The sequence below is a fragment of the Rhinichthys klamathensis genome, unplaced genomic scaffold (genome assembly GCF_029890125.1).
Source record: "Rhinichthys klamathensis goyatoka isolate OS25496 unplaced genomic scaffold, OSU_Roscu_1.1 h1tg000099l_1, whole genome shotgun sequence".
NCBI classification, from domain to species: Eukaryota; Metazoa; Chordata; class Actinopteri; order Cypriniformes; family Leuciscidae; genus Rhinichthys; species Rhinichthys klamathensis.
The window spans coordinates 640119-654033 of record NW_026606638.1 but is presented as its reverse complement, the minus strand read 5'-3'; the positions used below and the strand labels follow the sequence as shown (position 1 = coordinate 654033).

The 13915-nt window shown below is 37.0% G+C and overlaps 2 protein-coding genes across 2 annotated transcripts; both read left to right on the top strand.

Annotated features, from left to right (window-relative positions):
- Nucleotides 1-1539: 1539 nt before the first annotated feature.
- On the top strand, nucleotides 1540-3918 carry zgc:194948 (uncharacterized protein LOC796981 homolog). The gene is made up of 3 exons (XM_056252918.1): nucleotides 1540-1625; nucleotides 3385-3443; nucleotides 3596-3918. The coding sequence occupies exons 1-3, from the start codon at nucleotides 1555-1557 to the stop codon at nucleotides 3727-3729; spliced, it is 264 nt and encodes an 87-aa protein (XP_056108893.1). The 5' UTR covers nucleotides 1540-1554; the 3' UTR covers nucleotides 3730-3918.
- A 2512-nt stretch (nucleotides 3919-6430) lies between these two features.
- foxr1 (forkhead box R1) lies at nucleotides 6431-10072 on the top strand. The gene is made up of 6 exons (XM_056252913.1): nucleotides 6431-6787; nucleotides 6880-6999; nucleotides 7700-7926; nucleotides 8010-8278; nucleotides 9535-9767; nucleotides 9840-10072. The coding sequence occupies exons 1-6, from the start codon at nucleotides 6613-6615 to the stop codon at nucleotides 9866-9868; spliced, it is 1053 nt and encodes a 350-aa protein (XP_056108888.1). The 5' UTR covers nucleotides 6431-6612; the 3' UTR covers nucleotides 9869-10072.
- Nucleotides 10073-13915: the final 3843 nt, after the last annotated feature.

Sequence of the window (13915 nt, the reverse complement as noted above, 5' to 3'; positions counted from 1 at the left end):
CTGTGCTCTTCATCCTGGGGGCGTTGTGTCGCCTAAACTTTGCAGCAGGTAAAAATAATAACTTTTTATAGCTTCACATTACCACTACAAACTACTGTTGCTTAATATTTGGGTAACACTTTAGAATACGGTTCCTTCGTTAATGAATAACTACACAGGAACAAATGAGTAACACAATATTAACAATCTAGTAACTACTATTAACTAACAAGAAATTCTGATTAACAAATTAGTAAGTAACAGCGCACAGATGAAAGTGGTAGTTCACTATTAACTAATCAATAACTACTTTTTTTTAATGCTTCCCAGAGAACTACTGTAAGAATCATGATAACTAACTAGTAATTACCATGTTAGTTACCATGATCTTCACTTTAGAATACGGATCCAAATAATTAGTAATTCCTTTAGAAGTATGTAGTAACACTTGAGTCATTACTAGTTAATTACCATGATCTTCACTTTAGAATACGGATCCAAATAATTAGTAATTCCTTTAGAAGTATGTAGTAACACTTGAGTCATTACTAGTTAGTTATCATGATTCTTACATGAAAAGCCAATCCTAAAGTGTAGAATCTTCTAATCCTTCACAAGATATTTGCACACACGTATGAGGTAGGAGACATTAATAAAATCTTCTTTTTTTTTTTTTTTGAGGTATAGGTTAAATAATAAAATCACTGTATATGGTATTTGGATGGCCGATAACTCAATATGTTCCAGCCGTCACCGTGACTCTGGCCAATTTTCTGGCATTCCTCTGGACTGGCATTGAATCACTAGGACAAGTAAGGTCCCGACAACTGCATTTAAAAAGCCATTTCTTTAAAATTATCCAGTTGATAAATAGTTCTCTAGGAGAGAGCATAGGCTAATTATTTCCCAAATCATAAGTCTGCTATGCTATTACATATTGATAAACCTTGTGTATTTGTTTACAGCAGTTATTAATGTTAATGTAGTGCTAGTCATTTGTCCTGCATTAGTTATTGATTAGTTTTGCATGAACTATTAATCTTCTTCAGTAGTTCTCTGGGAATCATTAAAAAAAAGTAGTTATCAATTAGTTAATAGTGAACTACCACTTTCATCTGTGCGCTGTTATTTGCTAATTCGTTAATCAGAATTTCTTGTTAGTTAATAGTAGTTACTAGATTGTTAATATTGTGTTACTCATTTGTTCCTGTGTAGTTATTCATTAACGAAGGAACCGTATTCTAAAGTGTTACCAATATTTGTTGCCAGAAAGTATTTAAATACTTTTAGTAAGTGTTTATTCAACGGCTTTGATAATTATTTGCTTTTTAGACATCCCTATTAGAGTGCTGAGTCCTGAAACAGACGGGGTGCTGACGGGCAGATTCCCAAACTCTTTTCTACTGCAACTGCCTAACTGCTCTATTTATGGAGACAACCGCGCTGAAGTGGTGTACATAGAACTGGCCGGCACTGAAAGCAGTATGCATCACTTTCATCCTGAATTTGGTTCACATGCCATTGTCTAAAGAGTAAGCATTATGACTTGTGTGTCTTGCAGAATCAGAGCCTTTCATGGTTCCATCTTGTCCTGCCAGTCTGCCGGGGTTCCATCTGAAAGGCCTAAAAAGTGGAACAACTTACAAGTATGTGTGTGTGTGTGTGTGTGTGTGTGTGTGTGTGTGTGTGTGTGTGTGTGTGTGTGTGTGTGTGTGTGTGTGTGTGTGTGTGTGTGTGTGTGTGTGTGTGTGTGTGTGTGTGTGTGTGTGTGTAGGCTTGGCTCATATATATCAGCTTTTGCTTTATGTCAGCAGGCTTGTGTGCTTCAATAAATAATTTTTACAGTAAATAGTAAAATTGTATAAAACCCCACAAACTATAAAAAAATTGTTTGATGGTTTAACTTTAAGGAAACCTAGTTGCTTCATTAATTCTAAAATTCGAGTTAATACAAAAAGATTAGTTTAATCAATAGAAACTCAAAATATTATGTTATCTGAAAAAACAGAGATTCTAATTATTGGACCAAAAACTTCTGCACGTAATAACCTAGAATGCTGTCTAACACTTGATGGCTGCTCTGTCAAGTCTTCATCGTCGGTTAGGAACCTGGGTGTGCTCTTTGATACCAATCTTTCATTTGAAAGCCACGTTTAAAACTGCATTCTTCCATCTTAAAAATATATCTAAATTACGACATATGCTTTCAATGACAAATGTGAAACAGTTAGTTCTTGCGTTCATGACCTCAAGGCTAGTCCAACTAGTCTCTCCCCTGTGAAGGCCTCCTTCCCTTTACCTCTGTACAGATAAAACGTTGTCAAAATGATTCCAGTTTGCATGGATACACGGAAGCGACTAAAAATTCTGTATTATACAGGGAAGACAAGTAATTTGGTGAAGTCAATTTTTAAAGAAAGACTACGCGCCTACACAGATATTCAAACGGGCATACCTATAGACTAATATGCGTAATATACATTCAATAAGCATGTGCACGCCATCACCGTTTTCTCAGATTCACGTTTTTTAAGTTTACATAACGTTTTTCTACATTTTTTAAAACTTGCACCTTGGAACCTATTTCAAAAATTGCGTTCTTGAGCCACCAAACGCTTGTGCAAATGAACGGCCAGGACACAATAAAAGTTTTCTGTTTTCAGTTAACACAGTGTCGTGAAAGCGGCCTCTAAATTAATAACTAATGATCTTTGCAATGGAAGTGAATCAATCAAAACTTTAGCTGGACAATAACTTTATTCTAGAGCTGTAAAGCCAAAACAATCTCTGTTACTTTAATTCTATTATCACTGTAAAGCTGCTTTGAAACAATCTATATTGTTAAAAGCGCTTTAGAAATGAATGTGACTTGAACAATATAAGTGAATCTAAGTTGATTGATTTGACAAAAGAAAAAATTTGTGAAACCATGATTTATTTTATTTTTTTAACAGTTGAATGAAAACCATTGTATCCATTAGAGTTCCTCACTAAGGTCTAGGTCTCTCTCTCTCTCTCTCTCTCTCTCTCTCTCTCTCTCTCTCTCTCTCTCTCTCTCTCTCTCTCTCTCTCTCTCTCACACACACACACACACACACACACTCTCTGTGTACACTTATGAGGACAATATGTTCTCACAAATATGGCAATATCTGAAATTCTGAAAGAGGAGAGCAGCTTAAAAATCATAAGTGAAGTTTTTTGAAAATGTAAAAATGCAAATGTTTTCTGTGATGGGTAGGTTTATGAGTAGGGTTAGCGTAAAAGGATATAATATACAGTTTGTACAGCATACAAATCATTATGCCTTGGAATTTACCCATAAAAAATGAAAACCCAATGTGTGTCTGTGTATGACCATCACTCAGCAAATCAAATCTCATTATAAATGTCTTTATCTTTCAGCATGACGTACAAAATTGCAAATGATATCAGCACAGTCTTGACTGAAACGACTACCACCGGTAGGCCTAATAGACTTTCTGTGATTTGAAATAAGCTGCTTGTAATGAATTATAGACGTACCAATATCTTTTATCATAGCAAAAAATGTAATGAATGAATCCCCAGCTTATTGTGAGATGACTATGTAATCGGGTCTGTTTGTTTTTTCCAGTCACTGATTATCAACAGATAAACACTGGTCTCCCCGCGCGCAGTGGAGCCATGGTGGTCATCACCGTCATTCTGTCTTTGGCTATGGTGGCCCTCGTGGTTGGATTCATTATTAGTGTGTTCTTTTCAGGCTGAGCTCAATGTGATTCACTTCAATAAGACTTCATGAAATCTATTTAACTTCAGAAATAATTCAAACGCATTTTAGATACATTTAGAAAATGTCAGTCTAAATTAACAGTATACCTATTGTGTTGGATGTAAAAGGGAATTACACAAATGTACTATATAGGCTAATTATCAATAATTTCAAACTGAATGGTGTATTTTCAAATAAATTGTGTTCCTTAAATACATGGTTTTATGTTTGTAGGGTTTTTTGTTTTTGTTTATTTGTTTGTTTTCAGACATAAATGAGTTTCTTTAGCATAAGTGAAAACCAGAATTCAACTGAAAGGTTTAACTCTTTTCTCAAAATACACCTCTCTTGTCAAGGGGGGTGTATTTTTCAGAAATAGGTTAACCCATTCAGACCCTGCGTCCATTACAATAGACATCACATGTCAGCCCCCTTTTTTTTAACTTCTGGAGCATTTCACCTAGTTTAAAGCCTGCAGTCCATGAGATTGGACGTTTGTCATCCAATCAAATGGCAGTAAAGCTCTGCATGTAGTAATTATATAAAAAAACACTACATTGAAGAGAAGCATGGCAGCACTTCACTCCAAGCACAGAAGCAAGCAATATTTTATATGGTTTTATTTACATTTTTTATATATTTTTGCCAGTATTTCATAGTTTGTATGTAAAATAGAAAGATTGAACTTATTAATTAAAGTTAAAAATCGATTGTAGAATTGCACGTTTTAAATCAGGATTTTTTCAAATGTGTCTGTCCATTAGAATGGACAGTGGGTTCGAAAGCCTGTTACTGAAATCACATTTTCAGTTATGCTGGTTGAAATTTCTTATATAAAAAAAATCTATATCACAGTACCGATACATTTTTGAAACTTTTTCATATGCAGAATATACAGTTCTTGAAGTGCTTGAACATATAGCTGATGGAAATATCTCAGATGTTGACTTTATGTGGAGTGATGAGGAAGATGGAGATGTAAGAAAAATATCCGTATTTAAAACTTTATAAAGTAAAATAACTACCTTCCGGCCAAACCAACATACGGATTTGACTTAAATCTAAAGCGCGCAACTTGAATATGAATATTTTTCATATTTTATTTTATATTAATATTTTTTTATGGATAGATGCACTTTTATGATGGATAGATGCACTTTTATGATGGACAGATGCACTTTTATGATGGACAGATTCACTTTAATGGACTTTCAAAAGAGAAACAACCATTCACAGCCATTATAAAGCTTGGAAGAGCCAGGACATTTTTTAATATAACTCTGATTGTGTTCGAAAGAAGAATGTCATACACCTAGGATGGCTAGAGGGTGAGTAAATCATGGGCTAATTTTAATTTTTGGGTGAACTATCCCTTTAAAGGTATAGTTCACCCAAAAATTATATTTGTCATCATCACTTACTCACCCTCATGTTGTTCCAAACCTGTATGAGTTTCTTTATTCTGCTGAACACAAAATAAAATATTTTGAAGAATGTCGGTAACAAGACAGTTGACAGTAGCCATTGACTTCCATAGTATTTTCTTCCTACTATATATTTTCCGAATAACTATATTATATTATTATAATATAATATTATCATTATTAGTAACTATTTTGAAAATTACAATAATATTTAGCAGTAATGTATCAATATAGATATTACAGTACAATGCCGTATAATTAATTACAGCAGAAGCAGACCAAATTACGAAATACAGTAAAAATACTGAAAAGTACTCTATTTTGTATTTTACAGTACTGATCTTGTGCACTGTAAAGTGAATTAGACTACAGTTACTGGAAATCGAAATACAGTAACTTGCTGGCAACCGTGCTGCCAGTAATGTACTGCAAAAATACAAGAAAACCGTTAACAGAGAAATTGTTTCAAAGATGCACACAGGAAATGACTCTAACGTGAATGCATTGATTGATTCCTAGGTTTATTTTGTTATGAATAAACAAATGTGCGATCTATAAAGCAAAAACCTTAAAATTAAAGTTGCAATGTTATAATATTCAAGTTTTTGATCTAAAAAAAGAAAGATGCACACAGAAAATGACTTTAATATGACCATATTGATTGATTCAAAGATATTTAGTTTGTTACAAACAATGTGTAATCTGTAAAACAAAAACCTCAAAATTAAAGTTGAAATGGTATACTGCTGAACATTTTTTTGACCTTGAGAAAAAGCTTAAAGTATAGACCAACAAATTTTATGTTTATTCATTTATTTCATGTTGGCACATTTTTGGGAAGTACACCTGTTTTGACCTGACGTCCATTGGAATGGACAAAAAAAATTACAATGAAAGCCAATATTTTTTTTTTTTTTTTTCATTTGGTCTCATTTATAGAAGCCTCATGAGCTAGGAAAATGTACTTTTATATTTTTCAGAAACTTGAAACATAATTCAGGTCTGAAGGGGTTAAGGCAAGTTGCCACGTTTTATGTTTCGAGTTTTATAGCCTATAGCTCATTTATCACTTATATTGAGGAATCATTTTTTATTTATTTATTTTATTTTAGATAGGCCTCTATAGTATTTCAAATAATGACATTCCACTCAAATCAGTGTCAATAAATATAGCGAGGCATGTTGTCACAAAACGTGAACATGTGTTAAACTGTTTGAACTGTCGGATGATCTCTTCCTGGTCAACAAACCGAGTATGGAAATGTTTAACGCCGTTTTTAGTCATGCGCATAAAAGACAAACTGATTTTAGAATGACAATTGGCCCCAGTGATCAGTGAAATCTTATTGAACACTCTTGATTCCTAATAAGCTTAATGATTCCCACCTGACCTGTTATAATGAACGATATCGCCACAGGTGAAGTCTTAATTGATACAACGACACATTTATTCGAATGAAAAAAGATATTTACACACGTTTTGCTGGCTATTCTAACATAGTCGACAAAATGTATTTACAGCTTCAATCGAAAAGCAGAATTCTCGACCTTCATTTAACCAGCGGCTTACATGACTGGGACATGAACGAAGAAATAAAGTTAACGACGACGACTGATCAGTTTTACCACGGTAATATAATGTCAGGGAGTAATTCACTCGAGTCTGGGAAACAGGGCCGTTTTGTTGAGTAGGCCTATCACTAAAGTGTCGTGGTTTGGCAGATGACAAGCGGACTGACCAGTATCTGGCGCAGTGGCACTACGCCAGAATCTCCAGAAGATCATTACCAGTAACACCAGTAGCAGCTCACAGGAGTTTCCAGCTCCCGCTCAGCGCCAGAGGTGTGTGTTCATCCGTCACATCACCAATGATTAGCTTATAGCCTAATATAATCTCCCACTACACCATTTATAGGAACAAAACACAGATCTAACAGTCTATGCTTTTCCACAGAGGTTTATTTTTATTTATTTAAAATGTCATTTCAAGTTTATTTATTTTAAGTCTTATTTTATTTATTTCATATTTATTTTAAGTTTATGTATTTCAAATGTCATTTCAAGTTTATTTTATTACTTTTTTTTTCATGTTTATTTTTATAATATTTAATTCAATTTTTTAATTAAATTTGTGTTTGTTTTATGTAAAATTTAATTTCATGTTTATTTTCCAAATACAAAATTAATTCAAATATTATCTGGAAATTATTCTACTTGCACCTTGACAGGTGGCAGCCAACTTGGCAAGAAAAAGACATTGGTGTGCATCTTGAGACAAAGCAATGGCACTGACATATTTTAAGAAATGTCAGTGCGGGTTGCTTTAAATTACAGGGGTACGAATTCCAGATTATTCTGTAGAAGTGTTTGATTCTCTGAAAGAGGCTCCTTTCTGATTGGTTCCAAATTATGATAGACTTTCTGATTGCAATCTTGTGTATATTCCTTTTTAAGTTGTTGTTGTTTTTTTCAACTCTTCAACTTTCTTCAAAAGTCTGTGTCCACTGTGCCCTTCAAACATAATTGTTTCTGTCTTTTAAAGAGCCCGAAATACAACCTAATCTGTGGTTGATGGTGAATCCCAGTTTAGCCTGCCCCATAAAATACCCTAGCAATTACCCAAAAGTCCCAACACCCCCAAAACAAGCGCTGTCAACGACGTCAAGAACCACCACACCCCAGGAGAAAAATGTGCGTCGAGTGATCCTGCCTGATGAGACGTGCCTGAATGAGTCAATACACGATACCTCCCTCTCCAGCGAGTATCATGTACGAGTAAAACAGCATTACATGCTTTGTTTGCTATGTTAATGTACTGTCATTCAAACCTGACCGTTTCCACCTCGTCCCAGTTGACCGATGAAGATGACGCTTCCTCTGTAGACGTGCCTGTTTGTCGTAAGGTGAAGGGTGTTCGGAAGGGGAGGACTCCTAAAGCGTCCCCTCGCAAACTGGGTCTGACTCAGAACAGAAGGCTTCAGAGAGCACTGCAGGACAGCCTGAACCTGAAGAGCGGTGGATGGCCTCGGCCTCCTGTGAACTACTGCATCCTCATCGCCATGGCTCTCAGCAGCAGCCGACACGGCAGTCTCAACGTACAGCAGATCTATAACTTCACCAGGTGCCAATGCTAGTACATACAAGTATAGGGTTGAGGATTTGAACCAACTCCAAAAGTATATAGATGATATATAACATCTATATTGGGGTTGGTTATATCGGCCAGCAAATCAGTACGGCCGATATTTTTCCATTTTTAATATTTTTATCGGCCCAATAAGAAAATTGGGCTGATATCTTAAAGTCGATCGGTTCCTTCAGCCGAGACGCTTCAGATGCGCGCTGTTCGCCATGATGGTTTTGAAGCGCTTGAAATATGTTTGGAAAAGAAAATTACAGTTAAGTGCAACATGTGCAGTGCAAGTCTGTCTACAAAAAAAATTTCATGAGAATATTGTAATTGTGTGCTTGGGTCATGGCTTTTAATGATGAGACTTTTGTTTTTGTAATCAGGCTCTCAATAAATTACATAAAAATTTGGATTTAAATTTATCGGCCAATATATCGGTTATCGGCTTTCAAATATAAAGAATTATTGGTTATCAGTATCGACCAAAATTTTCATATTGGTGCATCCCTAACATTATTAAAAACCTGTCAAAAGTTTGAAAATATTACAATTGTGTTTGTCTTATGCTCACCAAGGCTGCATTTATTTAAGCAATAATAGAGTAAAACAATATTGTGAAATATTACAATTTAAAATAGTTGTTTTCTATTTTTAAAAAGCGAGAATAATACTTTCATTCATCAAGGATGCATTAAATGGATCAAAAGTGACAAACATTTATAATGTTACAAAATATTTCTATTTAATAAAAGCTTTAATAGATTTAATTAAAGCTGTTCATTGAACTTTCTATTCGTCAAAGAATCCTGCTGAGAAAAAAAGTGCTGAGCAGCAAAAACTGTTTTCAAAATAATAAATGTTTATTAAGCAGCAAATCAGCATATGATTTCCGAGGGATCACATGACAAAGGAGTAAATTACATTTTAAAATGTATTCAAATAGAAAACCGTTGTTATAATTTATTATATTTCAAGAATTCTTTCAAAACCATAAGATGTTGTAATGTTTCCAAACTTTTGACAGATACTAGTGTGTGTGTGTGTGTGTGTGTGTGTATATATATATATATATATATAGTAGTCAACTTTTGAAGTGGATAAAAGTTCATCATGTATAACTTTGATGAAAGGTTTTGATCCACCTTTATACTATATACTGTATACACACAAACAGATTTTTCCCCCCTTTCATTTGTTTTGACTTTTTCCAGCGATTCTCATCCCATTTTCTTTAACTGTCTTTCTAGAGAGCACTTCCCCTTTTTCATCACAGCTCCGGACGGGTGGAAAAACACAATCCGACATAATCTGTGTTTCAGCAACAGCTTTAAAAAGACCCCACAGCAGGTGTCTGGAGATGGCAAGAGGAAGTCGTGTCTGTGGCATCTCACTCTGGACGGCCGGCAGAGACTGAGAGATGAGATCCACACACTCACAGGAGACTCCTTCAGGATGCTGAAGAGGAGCATGAACTATCCAGGTGAGGGTCGAGTGGAGGAATAAGCAGCATTCTGTTGAGCTCATTTCACTCTTAATGTTGTCTGTATCACAGATATGATCCAAGCGTTGTTAGAGCTGTAATCCTGCTTTGACCCCTGAAAAATGAGATCATCAGGCCGGACGGCAAGACCTGCTATGGTTTATTCTTCTTTATGAACTTGTGAATGTCATCAGCTTTCCTTTCTTTAATTTTGTTATTTATGTAATTGTTTTCTTTTTGTGTGCCTGTTTCCTTTTTTCCTCAAATTACTCCTTGTGCCTTATTAAATAAACAAATGCATGTTATGTTGTTTCTTTATTTCCTTAAAGCAGCTGAAAAAAAGGAGTTACTTAACACGAAAAGAACTACTATAGTACTGTTTAAAAGAACAGTTCTTTCTCAAACTTTTTAAACATTGATAAATATTTCTTGAGGACAAAATCAGCATATGATTTCTGAAGGATCACACTTTACAATCACAGTAACGCCATTAACCTTTTCAAAAAGAAATGTTTGTTAATTCTAGTAGTATTTCAGAATACTATTATATATTTCTATTCAGATTGCAGCATTGAGCATATCTATTTCAATGTTTGCTGCTTGGATTTATTATTTTTATTGGTGATAATGTCTGTTTGTTGTTTCAAGAGGTTTAATAAGGATTAAAAAACAAGCTTATTAATACACCCCAACCACAAGAGGGCAATGCTGCATATTTGACAACACATAACATCACTGTGTTTGGGAAAACCACTGTCTATGGGGAAAACATCCAATCCTTTAGCCTGGAAACACTGAATGTGAAAGAAATTATTTGCTACTTTGAGAATGACGATAAAAATATTCATAATTTTGTAAATTTTATCATCTTGAATGGCAAATTTTTCATTCATAAATGTAGATTCTGATTGTCCAAATCTCCTCCTTTATACAAGGTTTTCTCTAACGAACTCACTCTGTTAATGAAGTCTCTTAAAATTATAAAAAATTCAAACGCTTGGTCTATTGTAAGATATTATGAATCTGTATTTGGCGTCTTGTGAATGTCTCTTTTTATTTTATTTATTCATTTACTTTTATTTAATCATCTTTGGAGTTTATGGTATTCATGCCTGTTTTTTCTGTAATGTCATTTAGTCATTTTCATTTAGTCATTTAGCAGACGCTTTTATCCAAAGCGACTTACAACTGAGGACTAAACCAAGCGAGTCATCGTGAAGAGGCAAAAGCAACGCAAGAAGTGCTCAAAATACAAAGTTCAGCCATAGCTCGGAGTAGCATAAGGCAGGCAAGCGAGGATTTAGAGGAAAGGATTTTTTTTTTTTTTTATGTTAAGTGCTCCCGGAAGAGATGAGTTTTCAGTTGTCTTTTGAATGCTGTCAGAGATTCTGCATTCCGGATGAGGGTGGGGAGATCATTCCACCAGCATGGAATCGTGAATGAGAATGTTCTGGAGAGTGATTTTGTGCCCCGCTGTGATGGTACCACGAGCCGTCGCTCATTGACCGATCGTAGGCTTCTGGTAGGGATGTAGACTTGTAGTAGTGAGTGGAAGTAGGAGGGAGCTGAACCTGTGGTCAATCTGTAAGCAAGCGTCAAAGCCTTGAACTTGATGCGAGCAGCGAGTGGTAGCCAGTGCAGAGAGATGAGCAGAGGAGTGACGTGGGCCCTTTTGGGCTCGTTGAAGACCAGACGAGCTGCAGCATTCTGGATCATTTGTAGAGGTTTAGTTGCACATGATGGAAGTCCAGCCAGAAGAGCATTGCAGTAATCAAGCCTAGAAATGACCAGGGCCTGGACGAGAAGTTGTGTTGCATGCTCAGTTAGGAAAGGCCTGATCTTCCTGATGTTGTGCATAGCAAACCTGCATGATCGAGCTGTCTTTGTAATGTGGTCTGTGAAGGTCAGCTGATCATCAAAGATTACTCCAAGATTTCTGACCGACCTTGATGGGGTGATTGAGGATGAATCTACCTGGATAGTGAGGTCGTGCTGAAGAGACGGATTGGCAGGGAGGACGAGAAGCTCAGTCTTTGCCAGGTTGAGCTGCAGGTGATGTTCCTTCATCCATGCCGAGATGTCCGCCAGACAGCTTGAGATCCGTACAGCTACTGTGGGATCATCTGGTTGAAATGAGAGGTAGAGCTGGGTGTCATCAGCATAGCAATGGTAAGAGAAACCATGTGCCTGTATGATGGGTCCCAGTGATGTGGTGTAAATGGAGAAGAGGAGCGGTCCGAGAACTGAACCCTGAGGAACGCCTGTGGTCAGTTGATGTGCTTTGGATACCTCACCTCTCCATGTCAATAACATGTCAATAACAATAATGTTATTGACATGTTCTAAATAAAAAATAAAAAATATATTTTTTTAAAAATCCTTTAGCCTGGATGCCAGCCCGAACCCCGCCCACAACATTTTTTGGTCGGTTAGTCGGGCCAATCAAATTGCCAGGGCGGGCTTTATACGATGATGGACAGATGATCTGCAGTTACGTAATCATCACGTAATCAACGAGCGCTTGGGTTGAACTGGTTTCCCTCAAAGATGACTGCAGCTGGAGAAATGAGATAGGCTATAGATTCCGCTATTGCGTCTGTTGTAAAAGAAATCGACAGCGCATTCATTTTAAAAGACGAACAGAGAACTGCAATCAAGGCATTTGTCGATTGGAAAGATTTGTTTGCCGTCCTTCATACGGTTTAATTTATAAGTTGGCTCCGATGGTCGCTAAGAAGATGGTATGCAATGAAAACCCTGTGGTCGTTGTGGTTTCTCCTTTGGTCGCACTCATGGAGGACCAAGTAAAAGAAGCAACACTCATTATTTTACTACTTCTTCCAGCGTGCGTGCAGTTGAGTTCTGTTGACAATTATTTTGCTTAGCTCATAAAAAAACACTCTGATTGGTGGTTGTAGGTCTATCCAATTGAGTGCAGAGTTTTTTTTCCCTGGTTCGGTTAAAGGTGCTCTAAGCGATGTCATGTGTTTTTTAGGCCAAAACATTTTTTGTCACATACAGCAAACATCTCCTCACTATCCGCTGGCTGCCTGTCCCCTGAACACACTGTAAAGAAACGCGATCTCTGTAGACAGCCCATGCTTCACAAACAGCACCAAAAACAAACTGCAGCGACCCGCTCCCCAAAACATAACAAACTGTTCCAGCCAATGACCGACAAGAAGGGTTTGGGGGTGTGTTTTGGGGGGTTAGTGTGCGGATGAGGAGGAGGGAGGGTCTAGCTAGCCTCCGTTTTGTTTGACAATAGTTCGAACGTCAACAAGAAGTGACGTCACCCAGGATCGCTTAGAGAACCTTTAAGACACGCCTCATAATCAAAGCCATATTATGAAGCAGTATCAGGCCCCATCCACACTACTGCGTTTTAGTTTAGAAACGGATAATTAAAACGAATACGAGATCCGTCCACACCAGCGTTTTAGCTGCGTATTAGAATTGATTTCCGTCCACATTAAAACGACTGAAAACGCAGATCACGTGACCATTCACCAACATTGGGCATGCGCGTGCCGGTGTAAACACAACTTCATTGATAAAATTATCCCACCATGCTCTGGGTTAACCCCAAACCGACGCTCCATGTACGGTCAACGCCGCCGCTGCACACGGGAATTGTCACAGATCGCTCGAATAATAGCTTGACTCCGGCGCATGTAGGCAGTTATAGCGTTGTAAAATGCAGAATTTACTTGTACAACAGCGGCTAGCAAAGATGTACGCCACGACTGATGACACCCAATCATAGAGCCGAGCGTGAGCCTCTACTACGTCGTCGTTTCTAACGTCCTCCGTTTTGACCGGTCTACACTAAAACGCCCTCCGGAGATTCAAAACGAAAAACGGATCGGCAGCGTTTCTAAACTTCTCCGTTTTGGGTCTCCGTTTTTGCCGTTTTAGTGTGGACGGGAGGTGCAAACGTAGCAAAAGGTCTCCGTTTTTAAACGAAAACGCAGTAGTGTGGACGGGGCCTCAGACTCACATTCTGACTAGAATATGAGTATGACGAAGTCAGGCTACCACCGAAAAGTGCCATCTGGATGCATTGGACACAGATTTTACAATGTAGCCTATGAACTGAAGCAGGTGTTACAAGGGGTGAAACGTACATCTGCAGAAAAAGACGAAAT